General features: G+C 42.6%; 1 protein-coding gene across 1 annotated transcript; it reads right to left on the reverse strand.

Moving 5' to 3' along the window:
* Window positions 1-3,034: 3,034 nt before the first annotated feature.
* LOC124795387 (lipopolysaccharide-induced tumor necrosis factor-alpha factor homolog) lies at window positions 3,035-16,049 on the reverse strand. The gene is made up of 4 exons (XM_047259401.1): window positions 15,912-16,049; window positions 8,713-8,857; window positions 5,623-5,758; window positions 3,035-3,421 (listed from the first exon to the last, which is right to left on the reverse strand). Exons 2-4 carry the CDS (start codon window positions 8,852-8,854, stop codon window positions 3,319-3,321), a joined length of 381 nt encoding a protein of 126 aa, XP_047115357.1. The 5' UTR covers window positions 8,855-8,857; window positions 15,912-16,049; the 3' UTR covers window positions 3,035-3,318.
* Between the last annotated feature and the right edge of the window lie 3,680 nt (window positions 16,050-19,729).

A 19,729-nucleotide genomic window follows, 5' to 3' on the forward strand; every position in this document is an offset into this window, starting at 1 on the left:
GTCAACAGTCTGGATGATTGACTAATCTGGCCTTGTGACATTAACGAAAACGGCCTTGCTGTGCTGGGACAGAACGGCTGAAAGCGGGGAGGAGGGGGGGGGGGGACAGCCGTAATTTTTCCCGAAGACATGCTGCTTTACTGCATGGTTAAAGTACGATGGCGTCCTCTTGGGTAAAATATTCTGGAGGTAAAATAGTCCCCCTTCGGGTGCCCTTGCGGGGACTACTCAGGACGATATCATCAGGAGAAAGGAAACTGGCGTTTTACAGATGAGAGCGTGGAATGTCAGATCCCTTAATCGGACAGGTAGGTCAGAAAATTTAGAAAGGAAAATGGATAGGTTAGAGTTATAGTAGGAATTAATGAAGTTCGGTGGCAAGAGGAACAAGGGTTTTGGACAGGTGAATACAGGATCGTAAATGCAAAATTAAATAGGGGTAATTCAGGAGTTTGTTCCACAATGACTAAAAAAAGAAAAAGGAACTGTGATAAGCTAATATGAACAGCAGTGTGAACGCATTATTGTAGCGAAGACATACACGAAGCCCACGCCTACCGCAGTAGTGTAAGTTTACATGCCAACTAACTCCACAGATGAAGAAATTGAAATGTATGATGACAAAAGAAATTACTCATACGGAGGAGAGACGAGAATTTAACAGGCATGAGGGTACTGGAATTCGATAGCGGAAGGAAGAGAAGGAAAAGTAGTAGGTGAATACGGAATGGGGGTGAGAGGAAGCCGCCTGGTAGAATTTTGCACAGAGCGTCACTTAATCGTAGCTAACACTTTAAGGTTGTATACATGGAAGAGGCCTGGAGACACTGGAAGCTTTCAGATTATATAATGGTAAGACACAGCTTTAGGAACCAGTTTTTAAATTGTAAGATAGATATATCCAGGGGTAGATGTGGACTCTGCCCACAATCTGTTGGTTATGAACTGTAGATTAAAACTGAAGAAGTTGCAGAACGGTGAGAATTTAAGGAGATGGGACCTGGATAAACAGGAAGAACCAGAGTTTGTATATAGTTCCAGAGAGAACATCTGGGAACGATCGACAAGAACGGGGGAAAGAAGAACATTAGAAGAATGGGTAGCTTTGAGTGATGAACGATCTACAGGCCGTGCAAAATGGCTAAGCAGGCATGGCTAGAGAACAAATGCAAGGATATAGAGGCATTTAACACAAGGGTAAGTTAGATACTGCCTACAGGAAAATTAAAGAGACCTTTGGAGAATAGAGTACCATCTGTATGAATATCAAGAGCTCAGATGAGGAACCAGTCCTAAACAAAGAAGGGAAAGCAGAAAGGTGGAAGTAGTATATAGGGGGTCCATACAAGGGCGATGTACTTGAGGGCAATATTATCGAAACTGAGGAGGACTTATATGAAAATGGATTTTGAGATACGATAATGCGTCAAGAATGTGACAGAGCACTGAAATACCCAAGTCGAAACAAGGTTCTGGGATTAGCGAACATTCCATTAGAACGGCTGACAGTCTTGGGAGAGCCAACCGGTGACAAAACTACCATCTGGCGAGCAAGATATACGAGACAGGTGAAACCCTCAGAATTCAAGAAGAATCTATTAATTCCAGTCCCAAAGAAATCTAATTCAGACAGGTATGAAAGTTACCTGTCAGTTTAGCAAGTCACGGCTGCAAAATACCAACACTAATCCTTTACAGAAGAATGAAAAAACTTGTAAAGCTGACCTCGGGGAAGATCAGTTTGGATTCCATAGAAATGTTGGAACACGCGAAGCAATACTAATCCTACGACTTATCTTAGAGGATAGGTTAAGGAAAGGCGAACCTGCGTTTCTATCATTTGTAGACTTAGAGAAAGCTTTTGACAATGTTGAAGTGAATACGCTCTTTCAGAGCGAAACTACCTACAATTTGTACGAAAACCAGATAGCAGTTACATGAGTTGAGTGGCATGAAAGGGAAGCAGTGGTTGAAAAGGGAGTGAGACAGGGTTCTAGCCTATCCCAAATGTTACTGAATCTGTATATGGAGCAAGCAGCAAAGGAAGCAAAAGAAAAATTTGGAAGAGGAATTAAAAACCCATGGAGGAGAAATAAAAACTTTGAGGTTCGCCGATGACATTGTAATTCTGTCAGACAGGAAAGGACCTGGAAGAGGCGTTGAACGGAATGGTCGGTGCCTTTAGGAGGCGGATACTAGAACGTCAACAAAAGCAAAACGAGTATAATGGAATGTAGTCTCATTACGTTGGGTGATGGTGATGCAATTAGATTAGGAAATGAGAAAGTAGGAGAGACGTTTTGCTATTTGGTGAGAAAAATAACTGATGATCGAAGTGGATATAAAATGTGGACTGGCTATGGGAAGGAAAGTGTTTCTGAAGAAGAGGAATTCGTTAACATCGAGTATAGATTGAAGTGTCAGGAAGTCGTTTCTTAAAGTATTTGTATGGAGTTTAGCCGTATATGGAAGTGAAAGGTGGACCATAAATAATCTAGACAAGAGGAGAAGCTTTTGAAATGTGGTGCTACAGAAGAATGCTGAAGAATAGATGGGTAGATAACAAAACTAATGAGGTATTGAATAGAATTGGAGGGAAGAGAAATTTGTGACAACTTTACTAGAAGAAGGGATGGCTTCGTGGGACATATTCTGAGGCACGAAGGGATCACAAATTTAGTATTGGAGGGAAGCGTGGAGGGTAGAAATTGTGCAGGGAGACAAAGAGATGAATATACTAAGCAGATTCAGAAGGATGTAGGTTGCAGTATTTACTTTTAGATGATGAAGCTTGCACAGGATAGAGTAGCATGGAGAGCTGCATCAAACCAGTTTCCGGACTGAATATTAGAACGAAGGGGAATAATTCTAAAAAATGCGTAACACATTCCAGTGAAAGATTCTGTGATGTCATTTTCCCTGAGCGATTATTATAACCTTAAAATATTCATTCCCCACATCATACTGAGGTACAGCAATTATGATCGCGTGCTACGAAATAACTAAGCCATTCAACACTGTCTGAAGAACATCATTGCCATTTTAGCAATAATACAGTATTTATTTCAAATAATAGTAATATTTACAAAATGAATAAATACATACAACACTTTGACTTATAAATATGCAGTACGACTTAGGAATCAGCACACGTAGACGGTACGTGAATAGTACCGGTGGCTCGCAGCCGCAAGCCCTGGGAGTGTATCGCAGCGTGGCCGGAGATGATTCAGCACGCAGCCCTCTCGGAGCGGAAATGGGTCCCCACCCTCGACGTGACAGGCATGAACGAGACCGGAGGCTCGGTGCAGCCCGCCGTTACGCCATCGATTGGCCGATGTAGGCGTTGCAGTTGGGGCAGAAGTGGTCGACTGCGTACGCACACTCGGCACAGTAGGGCACGCACACACACGGCCACAGCCTGCAACACCCAAGTGAGGTCAACTGCTGTCGTACAGGCATTTACACAATAGAACACAGCGCAGGTTTCATTTCCCTGTTGTAAACGCTTCAACGGATAGGAGCTTCCAGTCAGTGATATTTGTACGGAAGGCAAGTAGACGCACAGTGAATTTGTGGAACCATCTAGTGTTCGATCCAATGGAACCCTGCCCTGCATCTCTTTGTGAATATTGAAGTATTATTTAAATAGCAAGTGGTTTTGTCGGAATAGTGTGTTTCATGCGAAAGTCACGCAAATGTTCAATATATCTCTATCTACAGGTAGTGTAAGAAATAAAATGAATAGCGTATGAGGAAGTAGGGATTGTAGGCTACTTCGACCAGCATCAGTTTCTCAGTGGCTGAGTTGTACATGACAAATACCAATTTTTGGGTACTGAAATGACTGAAAACCTAAGAACTTTCAGCACTGCAGCGCGTCAGCATTTTTAAGTATCGAAATAACTATGAAAAATCCGCCTCGATTGCACAAACTACCTGGTGTTTACCTAGGTTTCAGCGTGGGTAACGAAGCCTTCAGAACAAATATAAAACAGCTTGCCTAAATAGGCATATCCAAAGGCTAAAATCAACACCTATAGCGGCAAGTCCCCACAAAATTTTTTTTACAAATACACGGTACATACGTACCAAGTCAATAATATTACTTATCTCAACCCTGTGTGTACTGCCTCGCCCCCAGCTAACGTACGATGGACACACGCTCTCCACTGAACTAGGTAGTTTGTGCAATCGAGGCGGATTTTTCATATTCATTTGAAAATCGTTTCTTTCTTTTCCTGTTACATTGTGGGTGCTATGCAGGAAGAAATTGTCGCTACCCCTACATATGCCACTGAACTGATTCAATAGTCATGATCACTATGCTAAATCGAAGACAGAGTGAGCAATATTCCTGTTTCTTGGCAGTGGAAGGAGATTCATATCAAAAAAATTCCCTTGGCAATGCACAACACTTATTATTGAAAATTTTCTGAGCATCCTGTGACCCTGCCGCGCTAAATGAACAACCCAGTGTCCAAACGTACAGCTCTTCTCTCAATTTCCTCTGTCTCCTCCGCTATACAAACTTTATAAGGGTCCCTGGCCGAAGATTTGATAGGTAGCTGCTTTTGTAAGCATTATCCTCTTTGGGCAAAATATAATTCCTTCGGATTATTCTGATTTATCAGTCTGCTAAGTACATTCCCAGTAATCTATTTACGTTCGTACTGGTCAAACTTTACTTTACTCTTTCAAAAAGAAATCTGCTTACTGTGGAGTGCCGTATTTAGGATGATCGTATGGAAAATTGACCAACTAGAAAAAAGAAGAGATGCTTTTAGTTTCATTTCGCATTAACGTTTAGGTTATTATAGTTTGGTGAAATAGAAAGCTGGAAGAAGCATGTGAAAATAACGATGCGTACTGATCTGCGATCTTTTTTCACACGAGATTTCTACTCGGATATTGGCGTGAATGTCGTTACGATGGGTATACGTTGACTAGGATATGACCCTGCATATTTACGAACAAGTTGCATGGACACAGTGTGCATCTCACGTCATTTTGTGAGCGTTTGTTCGAGAGGTTTAATTACAGGACTAATTGTTTTGAACATGAAGGAAATTGGAGGAGAAAAAACAAGCTACGCTGAAGAGTATGGAGGAAGAAACATGTTATGGATCGTGAAGCTTGTCCTGGTGTTATCTTTAAGTTATTTCAGCAAGCGAGGTGAAGCAGGAATTTGAATGGACAGACGGAAATTAGAGTTCCTGAAATGAATTCAGTATACAGCGAAGAGTTGCTCATCATTAATTACTACATCTTGTGTAAGGCCGATCCTAAGGACTCTTTCAGTACTACAATGTGTGTTAGGATAAATGATTTCGTAACGTGACAGCTTATAACAGCTTCGAAACGTTTAAATGTAAGAAGAATCCCTTAGTAAGAAGACTAATCACAATTTCATATCTCGTCTTTTACTATGTTACACTGCGCACGTTGGCACGACCCATCAATAAAGGTGCAGAGTCTGCAAACAATGTGATTCGTGACATTGGTATTCACTAGTGTACGTGTTTAACCTTACTGGTGAGGTCAACATCACGGGCGTGTTAGTAATCTAGGTGTGTGCCACAGAACGCTTTAAGCTGTCGCAAGATAACCACAATTACTCACCCGAATATGCACAGCAGCAGCGCCAGCAAGTGCGTGTTTGTGGATGGCTTCGACGACGTCCTGGTCACTATGGTAGCTCGACACGCGGGACACTCAGTTGTACAAGGGTCTGTGCCCAGCATTAGAGGCGCCACCACTGCAACGGTAAAGACAAGGCATCAGTTTAAGCCTTAGAAATTCGAGAGGAGAACTAGGTAATAGCGTTTTGGTACTCTGTATTTAGCGGGGTAGCCATATGTATACGGTTGTTTTTGTACCTACTTTGCGTCAGGCAATGTGTGGTTGCACGAATCACCGTTTCATTCCATTTCATCATCATCATCATCAAAATATTGTCTTTTGCAAGAATAAATATACCAGCACGTTTTGAAGCTAAGTGATTAGAAAATAATAGTAGTATCAGTAATTCTAACTTCAGTAAAGGGCTGTTCTTTATGGTCCTCGTGTTTTATAGGTGATACTTTGAACTTTCCGCATTTTAACAGTGATAAATTTAGCTTTGTAATGGATGAATTTAGTCACTGTAACTGATGGCTTACCGTGGTTATTGCTTGCTGCGGAGACACTGAGAATATTTACGGCCTTGAGAGTTAATCATCATAAATTAAATGTAAGTTTTTAGTTCAAATGGCTCTGAGCACTAATGGACTCAACTTCTGAGGTCATCAGTCCCCTAGAACTTAGAACTACTTAAACCTAACTAACCTAAAGACATCACACACATCCATGCCCGAGGCAGGATTCGAACCTGTGACCGTAGCGGTCGCGCGGTTCCACACTAGCGCCTAGAACCGCTCGGCCAACCCGACCGGCTAAGTTTTTAGTACTGGCATTGATACTTCGTATTATTATTCTATGATGACTTTTGTATTGAGGACCCATTGATGTCTTAAGATCGATTAAAAGTAGCTATTTATGTGTAAAGGATCCGTTGTATTTAAAATTTAAACTTCGTTATTTGACTCTACAGTATCAAAAATTAAGAACCCTGATTAAAAGAACACTACATATTGTCGTTGCCAAAAGCAGAGAAGCTATTCTTGCTGTTGTAGCTCTCAGCGGCAGTCTGGGATTATCTCTGTCTGAGGCATCCTTGTGGATGTCTGAGCCGCAGTTCAATTGCGTAGCTCCGCTCTGAGCTAAATGTCTCTCGTGCTGTGGGACTTAAATTTTTCTCTGCGACATCATTCAGGCCGAAGGAAACGTCCAAAAAGAGTTTAATTTTCTTATATATTTTGTCGATGTATGATACTGTTTTAAGAATACCGCAATCGATATCCTTGCCAGATAAATACCGAGCAGCAGACGTCAGCTGATTATTTGTACGTTCTAGAACTTTCTGCATTCTCCCGCCTCTTTCCGGCGGACTGGACATTGTGTTGTCAGTAACTTTAAAATTAGTACAATCGAAGTGAAAAGTGTTATTTAATCGTTTAAAGACTAATAAATCAGTATCAGATGTTATATTTCATTGCGAGTGACATTAGCCTATTTAATGATTCGTTAGCTAGTAAAGAATTAGTTATGCTAAGTGCAATGTGGCTGCAGTTTCGTTTTTTATGTTGTCGTGGCAGAAGTAAGCTTCTTTCTCTCCATAATCGGATGCCAGCCATTAGGTACACGGTCAGAAGGCTTGAAATTACGGGCCAAGAGCTCACACTGTACTAATTGGGTGTTGTACTTAAAAAGGAGCCGGTTGGCTATGTTTCATCAATGAATGTTCTTGATTTGTATTATAACCAGTTTCCGAAAATTATGCCCATTCCAGATCACCGTATTCGTGTTTCTTACGGGGAGACAAACGCGAGTACATGAGCAGATGAAGTTTATTGACATTGGCAAGAACTGTCACCGTGTGTACAGCAAACTATGAATCTCGTCGCAAAAATGGAGATAAGAGGTTTAAAATACTTCCTGGCACAGTACGAAGTAGAAGACATGTTTTTCAGGCAGAACTGAATGCAGGAATCTTTATTGCACTTTTATGTGCATTAGCATGGGTAATTGAAATCTGTTGTAGCATGAACATAGACCATATGAAAGAGGCCAGGGGGAGGTAATGCTGTCTCCATCTTGAATGTTGGGTTGACCACTCAGTGCTTTACTACGGATGGTTGTATTAAAGGTGGCATGACGCTTTCCACAAACGTTTGAACGGCCTTACCTAGCAATTTTTAGGCGGAGCTACATTCTAGGTTGCAGTCTGAACCACGTCCGAAGTTTTAATTTTTCATATTACCAACTTTTTACTACAGCGAAAGAAGCGGTAATTCACAGTAATTTTACGTTTTACATGTGTGACAATTAGCTTCATAACGTTTTCCTCAAAAGGGAGAAATACGTAATTACACAGTGTGAACACAGTGTAACTATCTTAACTCTTTGTGTAACAAATTTGGAATTTGTCCCAAGCAGGGACGATTTGGAATTTGTCCCAAGCAGGGACGAAGGCGTGAAAGATTGACGTAGCGCATTATTACTATTACCATTTTTATTTTGCACGGAGAAATTTCATTGAAACTAATATGTTAGGCGCTTCCACCTCCGAAACTTGAACAGAAATTGGACTCAAAAGTGCCGATTGTTTGTATCTACTCTTTAGTTTCCTTTGCAATCACGTATTTCTGCTTACTGTTCGAAGGCACTGATCTTTTGTGACCATAAGAAAAGTTGCAGTCACGTATATGCTTTCTGCTTCCGTGCTATTCAGAACTACGCTTAATTATGCACTGTTCGCCCATTGTGTTGAGAGGCATCGACAGTCCAGAGCATGGGAGAATGGCCGTTGAGATCAGTCTCTTGCGACATTACGAAAAATACATTACTTCAGTCCCTCGAGTATTCATGCGTCCCTCGTCCACATCTCGAGGAACTCTGCCTGTCAAGGACACCTCAGCATGCGCAGCGCGCTGTCTTACTTTACGTAACCAGAAAAATTACTGCTTCACGGGCTTCTAAGCCATTAGTTGCTCTAAGGACGGAGGAAAATTACCAGCAGCTTCGTTGTCGTGAACAGCACAGGGGTGTACATGGAATATACATCGCTAACCAGTCTCAGACGATGAAAAATGGGTATGTGGTGATACATACCTGTGATGTGTTGTTGGACGTATCCAGGTTGTGGTGGGGGCGGGCCGTAAGGCTGCGCTTGAGGTGTCTGTGTGTACGGTGGTGGCTGCGTGGGCGGCGGCTGGAACCCATATGGGGGTGGCTGGCTCTTGTTTGGCTCCATATTCTGTTGGGAAAACAGCAGGAATTTTGTAATTAACATCTTATGACCGGATTTTACAACAAAAAAGGCAATGTAAAGTACTGCTTAAGGGAGGAGACTGCACGTCCTCTGGCAGACTATTTATTACATATTTCAGTTGTAATAATTATCTGGCTGTTTCACCTATCACCTCGTCCGATGTCCACAAAGAATGGTAACACATGCATCGGCAGAAATGCTTGCGCTGTATTTCTCAAATCTAAGCACATTACTAACTTAAAATTTAACCATAAGAACTGGAAACATGCAGGATGAACCGTAACTCTACCGACAAACTTCCAGAGATTTCATAAAGAACTAAAATAAGAAAAATGAACATGAGATGTGGGCACTTTCCCAGTAGAATAAATGTGTTTCTTTAGTTGAAAATGACCAACTGCACATAGTTCTTTATGTATCCATTTTAGAGCCCATGTTTAATTTACTTTTATCTTGTTGTGGTCCATATTGCCACCTGTGAGCGTTTGGTCGGTTCGTCAGCAGAGTTCTCGTTCACCCCACATACGAACAACGTTCTTATAGGAAGAATAAATGTTAACTAGATAATCTTTATCTAAGCGTGTACTCCAGGACATAAGGATTCAAACTAAACAAAATTTCTAAAAAGCCTTAGTTAATATTCTTTGTGCATGCACCTTCTGCATTTTATTTGAGCTCAATATTTTCCATTGATTGGGCAAGTGTGTGTCAGATTCACTCCTAAAATTTGCTGAAGCAGTTCTTTTAATAGTGTCTTATGGCTGCGTTGAACATCTTCAGGTGCCTGTTGAGTTCATCCCACGAATCTGTAAGCTTAATACCTGATGGTTGTACAGCAGCAACTAAAGATAGGTAGTTTCTACAGAACCCTTCAGATAGTCTCCTAGCAGGCATGCACTATATCATCGAAAGTAACTGAACACAGAATTACGAGGAACAGCCCCACAACTTAATACCATCTCCTCCGTACTTCATTGTTGGCGTTGCGTTTGACAGAAGTTTAACTAATGAAGAGGTATTGAAAAGAATTGGGGAGAAGAGGAGTTTGTGGCACAACTTGACTCGAAGAAGGGATCGGTTGGTAGGACATGATCTGAGGCATAAAGGGATCACCAATTTAGTACTGGAGGGCAGCGTGGAGGGTAAAAATCTTAGAGGGAGACCAAGATATGAATACACTAAGATTCAGAAGGATGTAGGCTGCAGTAGCTACTGGGAGATGAAGCTTGCACAGGATAGAGTAGCATGGAGATCTGCATCAAACCTGTCTCAGGACTGAAGACTAAGCTACAACCTTCTTCACACACTGGCAATGCTAAATACTGCTATCGGATTAACGCAGCGTATTGGCAATATTGATCACTCTAAATCAAGCATTCTCAGTCATCCATTGTCCGGTGGCGTCGCTCTTTACACTACCTGTAGCGTAGCTTACCACTAACTACAGAAGTATATAGCTGGTCATTATACCCAATTCTAAATCCCTACGCACAGTAAGTGTTAATTGGACTGATGACAGTACTTTGGAACCCTCGAACGGTTCTTTCCGCTGATTTCATGCGGTTTTTAGCTGTAGTTGTTCCTTCGTTTTTACACAAGCACACCACCAACCTCCAATTTTGGTAGCTTTAGAAGGGTTGAAACATCTCTGATCGATTTATTATACAGGTGACGTCGAATGATTGGTCCATGTTTGTTTGTTTGGGGGAGTGGAACGAACAGGAAGGTCATCACTCCCATGACCCATGGTAGCAGAAATCAAGGGAGGGCAGCAAGCACAGTCCAGTCAAGGGGAAGGGGTTAAGCGCAGACAGAGGTTAAAATGGACGTTAGGGCAGTAGGAAGAGGAAATAACATGAGGGGTTGAGTGGAAATAGGGAGAGCAGGAGTGTCCCGGAACCGGTACTGGTTGTGGGGCACCAAATCGCCAGAGACCCGTCCCGACACCCACACCGTATATCGTAATCACGATACAACGGGTATACCGGGGAAATAAGACAAGCGAAGGGGAAACAAAACAGCGCAACAGACCAGACAAAATGTAGTGGAAGGCGGGGAGAACCTGGGCGGCGCGGAGGCCTACGCTACCTGAAGTATTCCTATTCAGAAGGAAAATTCATCAACATACTGAGAATACAAGCCACTTTCGTGACGAAAATCGAAGACAGACGTAACCATGCTACCGTCATCGTCCCGTCGTCCGCCAACACACAAGGAAGGTGGAAAGGCATTTAGTGCAACGACCCGGAAGATGGGGTAGTCCTTGTTCAGTGTCAAGGAACTCTCCTAATCGACTAATTGTACTGTTATTGCTTCTTTATACTGGCGGTAAGCCTCTCCTGAGATCTAAACGTCATTTCCAATTTACATAGGAATGTCCGGATACTTTTGACCATACAGTGTACGTCGGAAGTTTCTAGGTCTGCGACACTTTTTAATGTCTGAATATCTTCTAATACTGAAAATTCTTCATTGCATCTACTACGAAGGCACGTGTTCAGTTACTTGCACCTACTTGATGCTTGGACCACCACATACTGCCCCTGTCTATATTTGAAAAAATTTCATCTTGTTTGGAATGCTCATGATAGTCAACCCATTTTTGTTTTCTTCCCTCCCCCGTAAAACTGTTGTACTTAAAAACCCACTGAAAGGTCTTTAACTTGCTGCACACGTATCGGACAACGCATCATACAAACTTGTGCCGTCATGGAATGCGTTGTTGCATTTTACTAGATTTAGCGAGTCTCCTTTGTTATTTAACTGAAAAAGGAGTGATTTACGGTTCTACGTTTTATTTTGATTTGAAAATGGTATATTAGTGTCAGTCTGGAGGATCACCGGTGGGATCGACGTTTGAGAAAATCGCTATGTATGCAGAGCGGAGAAATTAAGTGCGTCATCACACTTTTTTTTCCAACGCACCACGTAAACGAAATGAGCTACTGGACAGGCACAACTTTAAAGCATGCCATAGCTCGTCAAATGAGTGGTGTGGATAGAATGATCAAGGGAGTACTTTCTGACTAACGGCTACACTTTTTGTAAAGAGACAGGCTGAGGGAGATGTTGCCCGAAAAGAACGTAAAATGAAATAAATATTGTCAGAAACAAATTGATTTCCAAGACCTGTATCAATGCGAACTAAATCATTTTGGGCATCAGGTCATTATCAAACAATGTAACAGAACTGTATGTTCCCTCAGACATTGCAGCGGTGTCTTCATAGAGTGGAGGACCGCTGCAGAGTCGTTTGAAACTTCGACAGTTTAGTTGTACCGTCTCATACTGGCGTCGCTAATATTCAAGATTATTTCATTAGAATATTGAGATGTTTTAAGAGAGTCATAATGGATGGAGTACAAGAGAATTGGCGAAGTTATGCTCCCTGTGAATCGAACCATCCCAGCATTTGCCTTGAGTGATTTAGGGTAACCAAAGGTAACTGAAAACTATGCCCGGAGCCTCCCTTCTCAGTCCCCAGTATCTTGACCTCGCTGAACTCCATGAACCGGAGTGATAACGGCAAGAGCATGCAAATTACGCTGTTTGACAAAATAGAAGAAAATTAAAGCTTGGTTAATTTACAGCAACGGAAAGTGTGTAAGCGCACCGGATCAGAAAATCGCCTCACATTCCTCCCCTGTCCTCTTCACCATCGCTAATACCATGAAACGTCACCCATTGCCCTGATAATTACGTCAATTTGTATATGAAAAGACTCCATGAGTTTCTTCACGTATGCCACCTTCAGGAGAAGTCACTCATAAACGATTAGGTGTCGCACAACTACAAATCGGGTGTGATGCTGACAGTTACGCCTCACCGGCTGTTCTCATTGTTCCAGGTATTATGTATGAGTAAGATCTGATGATCTAGCAGTCCAGTTGTGGTGCCCGATTGTTCATAAAAGCTGGAACGTAAACGCTGCTGTCAGTTATGACCGGAATGTCCACCGCATACAAATTATGAAGGGCGCCGACAGCGGTCAAATAATCGCCCTACTTAATTTTCATGGTAACCTGAGTAGTACGAAAATCATCCACAAAACAAACAATGTTTGGCCCTGACCTGTACTACATCCACCACTGAAGAAAATGTCTTATGGAGCTGTAGGCGTTGTCGAAGCTTCGTATCATTTGGAAGGAAGCAAAATCGCGACTCCTCAGAACACATTACAAACCTCCATTGTCTAGTTTCTGTGTTTGGCTCTTTGAAGACATGCTCTTTGATTTGCGGCCGTGGGCAGCGGCCTTTTGCAAAATGCCCTGCCCCTAACGGCAATTTCATGCAGTAACCTTCGCAATGTCCGCTCGGAAACCAGCTGAGACAACTGCATTTCCCGAGAAGAGCGTTTCTCTTCTGGTGTGAAACAATTGATCACTGACAAGGTGCGGATTTGATCAACGGTCCCTGTCACAATCATTCTATGACTATTTTTCTTACGTACTATATGGCTGCGAGTGGTTATAGCGTTGTCGTAAGCATGGTGGATGCTTCGCGTTGATACATCCATGTTTAGGGCAGCTTTATCGATGATACAGTCATGGACTCTTCGGAACGTAATAGCATTAGGTCTCGTCTCCACATCGACCTTCCGTAATGCGCATACACTATACAACTGTCTGGCTAATACAGAACACTTGACATATGAGCTGTATAACCACAAATAGTTTGACATCATTTACAGGCCTCCAAAACAGCAGGGCGCACTTTCAACAGAGTGATGTTTTGTGCAGTTATGTTACTATAAATGAACATTGCTTGAGGAGCTATGACGGCCACTTTATCTGAAGAAAATGTTGGCTACTAATAATTCGATATCGCTTCATCGTACATCGACCTACACTTACTGCTGTTCAGTGTAAATGTTTCTTACGCACTGTAATTCAAAGAATTAGGGAAGTCGGACAGGGACCAGCAGAGTCGTCTCCAGGCTGACTGAAGACATTGTGGAAGGTTCAGGAGAGCGACGCAGTGCGGTGGCGGGCGCCGTTCGATACCAACACCGCCCACAGACACTTGTTGCTACACGACACCCGCCAACATCCTTGCGCAAGCGTCCTCAAAATCACTGAGATTAAGCTTCAGTGGAAACCGGTATCAGGCGGTTGAACGAGCACATCATCGTCTCGTTCTTTCCTGCAGAGACCTTTCCCCGATTCCTTGATATTTCACCACGACGCAGACGGCCACAGAAGTCATCAGGAAGGTGGGGGAGTGTGGGAATCTACTTGTGCTATTTAGAAACACACGGATATAGTTGTGTAGCCAACCTATACTGACAAAAAAGGGATGATAAGCAGTTTTTCACTACTTTAATTCGAGACAATACGTTCGATTGCCAATTTTGCAAATTTTTAAGTGATACCTAGACAGACCTTTTTGGAGTTCGGCTTTATAAATTGTAGCCACGTAATCTGATTTTCTAGAAGTTACTGTACTGACTTCCCTGATTCTCTGGGAGTTTTGGGTAAGAAAAATGTTCTTTTAACATTGAAGAGTTCCATCAGCTGACAAAACCTAAAGTTTCAACAAGTTCCTCAAGGATTGTAGCAATGTAAGGAGGTTAGATGACGTATTCGCCGGCTCAGATGTCATTCCACATTGAGTAAGAATAGTTCAATGTTAAGTTTCAGTTGCTGTCTACTTCACCGCACCCCCCTCCCAATCAAAATTTACAATATAATATCGGCATAAAAATATTGTTAAGCTAGAAATTAAAAAATGTACTTTAAATCTGTATCATTTTCAAGCAAATTTCAGCGTGATTCACTCATGCTCTAGCTTCTTCCGTGTGGACATAGTTAATAGCGTTACGGTGCTACAGACTGTTAGATGTTGCCTTCACCTCAAGAGAGAAAGAGGACCCTCTCTTTGAGTAGATTCACAGAGTTATTAAGAACATTATGTTTTTAAATACCACACAAATTCCAAGTGCCTCGTTACACTCGTATGTCAAGTCCATCATCGTGAAGCCGTTCTGTTGCACGAGTAACTATTATCGAGGTTCTGATCAGAAACGCTACAATTTCTTTCCAACTGTTACGCAACTCTTAATAATCTCTTTCTAACAATCAAACTCTCAGATTATTTAAATCTTATGATTTATGATACGAATTTCACCTTAACCTTCCCTCCACCCCCGCCCCCCCCCCCCCCTCCCTCCCAGCCGGTATGTCCAACAACGCACAAATTTGACGTCAGTATAGCCTGTGTTATTATATATGGCTTCACCGTATTTGGGCAACATGTTTGAGCAAATAAGAAATCCGATACTACGTATGACTTTGCTGGGAGAAAGAAGCAGCCCACCTAAGCCCACATCACGCAAAAACAAGAAGGTAACATTTACAGCTAGTAAGGACAGCACACACACGTCAGCGAAGCCCCCCACCCCACGGAATGGAAAATTTCGTGCCGTAACGGTAGAGACGGGAAACCTTGTCGCCACAGTTACAAACAAGCTTATTCGTATGCCTGAAGAAAACAAACGCAACGTCTGTGTCGATCTTAAGAACAGCTGTTTCTCTGCTTGAGTGTTTGGCACAATAGCGGTGCCAATACGCTGAACATCGGAATTGCTGTACACCCAAAGGTATTATGGTTAGTGTAAACTGCTAACAAACCATGTCAAAGGTATAGCTTCGAGAAAGTTCTTCGCTGACTACTTTGAGGACGTAGTAATTAACATTATTCGTTGACCTACTTTCACAGTATTAGGAAACCAGCCGACAATTACTTTACACATGACGCTGTATAGCACAAATTTTGCTTTCAGTAACTACTGATAAAGCGCGACTCTTTACTATTGGTGGGCGACACTGAAAGGGGAAATCGTACATGAGCAACCGCACTAGACTTGCGTTTCAAAACTGTCAGACACTAAACTACTGTAACGACGACATTGAGAGCTGGTACGCTGGGCAGCAACAAACAGACAAGGGGCGTGGGGACTTGCGAGAGGAACGTCTATGAATACGTGGCCGACTACGAGGCGGATTGGACCGGGTCCGAGGGGCGTGCAGAGTTCACTCACCTGGTCGCTGGTCCTTAGAGCCGGGAGAATAGCAGGCGAAGTGACACGTAGGCGGGCGTAGTTGGCAGCGCAACGGAACTCGCAGTACTGGCCCAGCGTCGCGGGAGGCCCGTGATAAGTACGGCGGCGTGGCGCGGCGCGGCGTCACGTTATCGCTGACGTCACGCGGGGCGCCCGCTACTGGGAAGCGAAGCGGCCCTGGCGACGCGCCAGCAGGCACACTCAGCGTCACGTGGTGCGAGGTTTCGCCAGCCGCCGCTTTCGTTGCAGCCGGCGCGACTGTTTTCGCCTGGCTATTGTCCTGCAGCGATTCCCAACTTGTCGAGCGCTACCAACACCGACTCAAAGGAAGGGCTCGGCGCTTGTTGGTGACGTCACGTCAGCTAGGCACGGCGAACACCAGGTCTGTTGTAGGCATACTCACAATGGTGGTTTCTCCCTTTCTGACACAGGAAAATGGGAAACTATAGGCGGTAGTTGACCAACACACATTGTTCTGAGAGATTTCTGCAATCAATTAATTGTGCAATTCTTAACAAATAGTGTACTCCTGAGCTTCAATTTCCACCTGTTTTAAGGATTGACATACAAAAAAACATCATGGTCCAGCAGCAACAGAATTCGCGCTTCTTTACCTTATTTGTAAATCTGAGGCAGTTACGTTTGTACTGGGTTGCTTTTACAAGAAACTGCGAACATATTGGTGCTCTTCTTTAGGTATCCTCGTTGACTGTGGGGTGGGGAGCACTGAATGTTAATGAAATATCTTGCGATTGTACACGTTGGGGGAGGGGGTGGGGGACAGAAGAAGAGGCAAAAGAGAGGTAGTTCTTTCATCAAATATATATATATTTTTTTTAATCTTGTAAAGCTTCTCCTTTCAGTTGCAAGAGGGGAATATTTATCTTTTCTAATGTGCATGTTTAAAAAAGTTTAAGCTCAGCAGTATTTTCGATGTATGAAGCTAATTTGTTTCCTGTTTAGAATTCCTTTCGTTGAAAACGACTTTAATCTAATGACTGGCAACAGTTGGACGTTTACACATGTAAATTATTTCACATTTCCAATGACGATGTGAAACGAAAATAAATAAATAAAAGAAACAAGTTAATTGTAAGGGGGTTGGGGTAAGTATCGATAGCAAAATGGATCATGTAAATATAGTTACTTAAATGTAAAATTTCCGAAGCTTGAAATGGGGCAAAGCATCTTCTTATATTGATCTACGTTTGTTTCGACAGGATTCAGTAGTACAGAACTATGATCTTCATTTGTAGCTTTACAATAGCAAGAAAATCTTTCATCTAAATAAAACTGCAGAATCCAAAACAATACCAAACGTTTTGTCCAAAAATAAGAGATTTATAGTGATAACCACGCCCAGGCGTTTCTGCCTGCAACAGACCTGGCGTTCGCCGTGCCTAGCTGACGTGACGTCACCAACAAGCGCCGAGGCCTTCCTTTGAGTCGGTGTTGGCGCTACCCCCCCTCCTCCAAAGGGGCCATGATAATACTAATTGTGGGAGGAGGGGGGGGAGGCTAGCTTGCTAAAACAAAGACGTGTGAATTCAAATTTTGATTAATTTACTGCAAGAAAATCAAGGTATAATGCAATTTTGTCATAATAAAAAATTTTAATTTACCTTTACACTGGCAATAAAAACTTTTAATCCCCTTTTACACTGCTACTATGCACTTATCAATACGACTGTGCCACCACCTCAGAATACTCTTAATTGTTAACTTTTCATGTTGTTGTTGTTGTTTTCAGTACGGGGACTGGTTTGATGCAGTTCTCCATGCTACTCTATCCTGTGCAAGCTTCTTCGACTCCCAGTACTTACTGCAACCTACACGTTTCTGAATCTGCTTAGTGTATTCAACTCTTGGTCTCCCTCTACGATTTTTACCCTCCACGCTGCCTGCCAATACTAAATTGGTGATCCCTTAATGCCTCAGAACATGTCCTACAAACCGATCCCTTCCTCTGGTCAAGCTGCACCCCAAATTTCTTTTCTCCCCAATTCTATTCAATGCTACCTCAATAGTTATATGATCTACCCATCTAATCTTCAGCATTATTTGTAGCACCATAAATCTGCATGCCTTCGGGAAAAATTACAACTGTAGTTTCCCCTTGCTTTGAGCCGTTCACAGTACCAGCACAGCAAGGCTGTTTTGGTTAGTGTTAAAGGGCCAGATCAGTCAATCATCCAGACTGTTGCCCCTGCAACTACTGAAAAGGCTGCTGCCCCTCTTCAGGAACTACACATTTCTCTGGCCTCTCAACAGATACCCGTCCGTTGAGGTTGCACCTACGGTACAGCCGGTTGGCGTGGCCGAGAGGCTCTTGGCGCTTCACTCCGCAACCGCGCTGCTGCTACGGTCGCAGGTTCGAATCCTGCCTCGGGCGTGGATGTGTGTGATGTCCTTACGTTAGCTAGGTTTAAGTAGTTCTAAGTTCTAGGGGACTGATGACCTCAGAAGTTAAGTCCCATAGTGCTAAGAGCCATTTGAACCTTTGTTTTTATTTTATTTTATATTATTTTTTGCACCTATGGTACGGCTATCTGTATCGATGAAGCACGCAAGCCTCCCCACCAACGGCGAGGTCCATGGTTCATGGTTCAGTGCTAAATGAAAAGTAAGTTTTTTAATTACTAGCGGCTCCCAAGGGTCCGGGCTGCAGTTTCCAAAAGAGAATTTAATGAAATAAATGGTAACAATGACTTCTTTTTCTATGTTAAGCCAACGTCTGTATTTTTTCTTCTACGAAGCCAATGCAGAAAACTCGATTTCGCAAAGGTAGGGTGTTGAAAATGATAACAGTATAACAAACGTTCTTCTTTTCAGCGCAGGAAACTCATCGATACAGCCATGGCCAGAATGGTTCAAATGGCTCTGAGCACTATGGGACTCAACTGCTGAGGTTATTAGTCCCCTAGAACTTAGAACTACTTAAACCTAACTAACCTAAGGACATCACAAACATCCATGCCCGAGGCAGGATTCGAACCTGCGACCGTAGCGGTCTTGCGGTTCCAGACTGCAGCGCCTTTAACCGCACGGCCACTTCGGCCGGCCCATGGCCAGAATTCGAAGAGTGTTTTACTACTAAATTGTCTTTTGAATTTGCGGTGAAGTCTAAGAAGACTTCTTCTTCGCAGTTGAGAGAACTGTGGGAATACAGTTTTCGCGCGCTATCTGTAAGACAGAAAGCAATAGATGGCCATTGATTCTGATTTTGTCAGTATAATAGATCGGTGTAGCGAAACCGCAATAAATTTACATATCCTTAGTAATAGATTATGAGGAAGGGGGAGAAGGCGATGAGAATTATGATTAAAAATTGAGTCGTGAATACTGAAAGGTAGCAAAACCTTGCTCTTGGGGAAGGTTGCCTGCTCTTACGCCAGCTACAATTAGACCAAAGTCCAGAGTCCATTAGTTTATCTGTGACTTAGCACTTCGTTAGTTGAGAAGGAATTCTGTCTGGGAGCACGACATTTGGCTTTAGTTGCTCTAGTGAGGAGATATACAGTATCAGCAACAAAATTCGATCGTTTCTCCATCCGTAGAGACGTGTGTTTATTCTCGTATATACCACTAACAAACCCAATTTCAGTAAAATAAAATCGTATTCTCCAAAAAATATAATTTTCCTAAACAACATAACAAAATTACAGTTCATTCACCAATTTTCACATTTAAACACTATGCTGTGTTTAATATTTGCTCACTGCATAACTGAACACAGAAATAATGTTTGAACTTCATGAGATATCCCGTCTGCCGTACAACTGCTTTCAAACTCTCTT

The sequence above is a fragment of the Schistocerca piceifrons genome, chromosome 4 (assembly GCF_021461385.2).
Source record: "Schistocerca piceifrons isolate TAMUIC-IGC-003096 chromosome 4, iqSchPice1.1, whole genome shotgun sequence".
Taxonomy (NCBI): Eukaryota; Metazoa; Arthropoda; class Insecta; order Orthoptera; family Acrididae; genus Schistocerca; species Schistocerca piceifrons.

Bases quoted from the DNA above. Each gene is read 5' to 3' on its own strand.
- LOC124795387 (XM_047259401.1), bottom strand. From the start codon at position 8,854: ATGGAGCCAAACAAGAGCCAGCCACCCCCATATGGGTTCCAGCCGCCG. The intron at 5,759-8,712 runs GTATGTATCACC...TTACCGTTGCAG, and splicing joins CGTCCAACAACACATCACAG to TGGTGGCGCCTCTAATGCTG. The intron at 3,422-5,622 runs GTGAGTAATTGT...TGGGTGTTGCAG, and splicing joins CTGCTGCTGTGCATATTCGG to GCTGTGGCCGTGTGTGTGCG.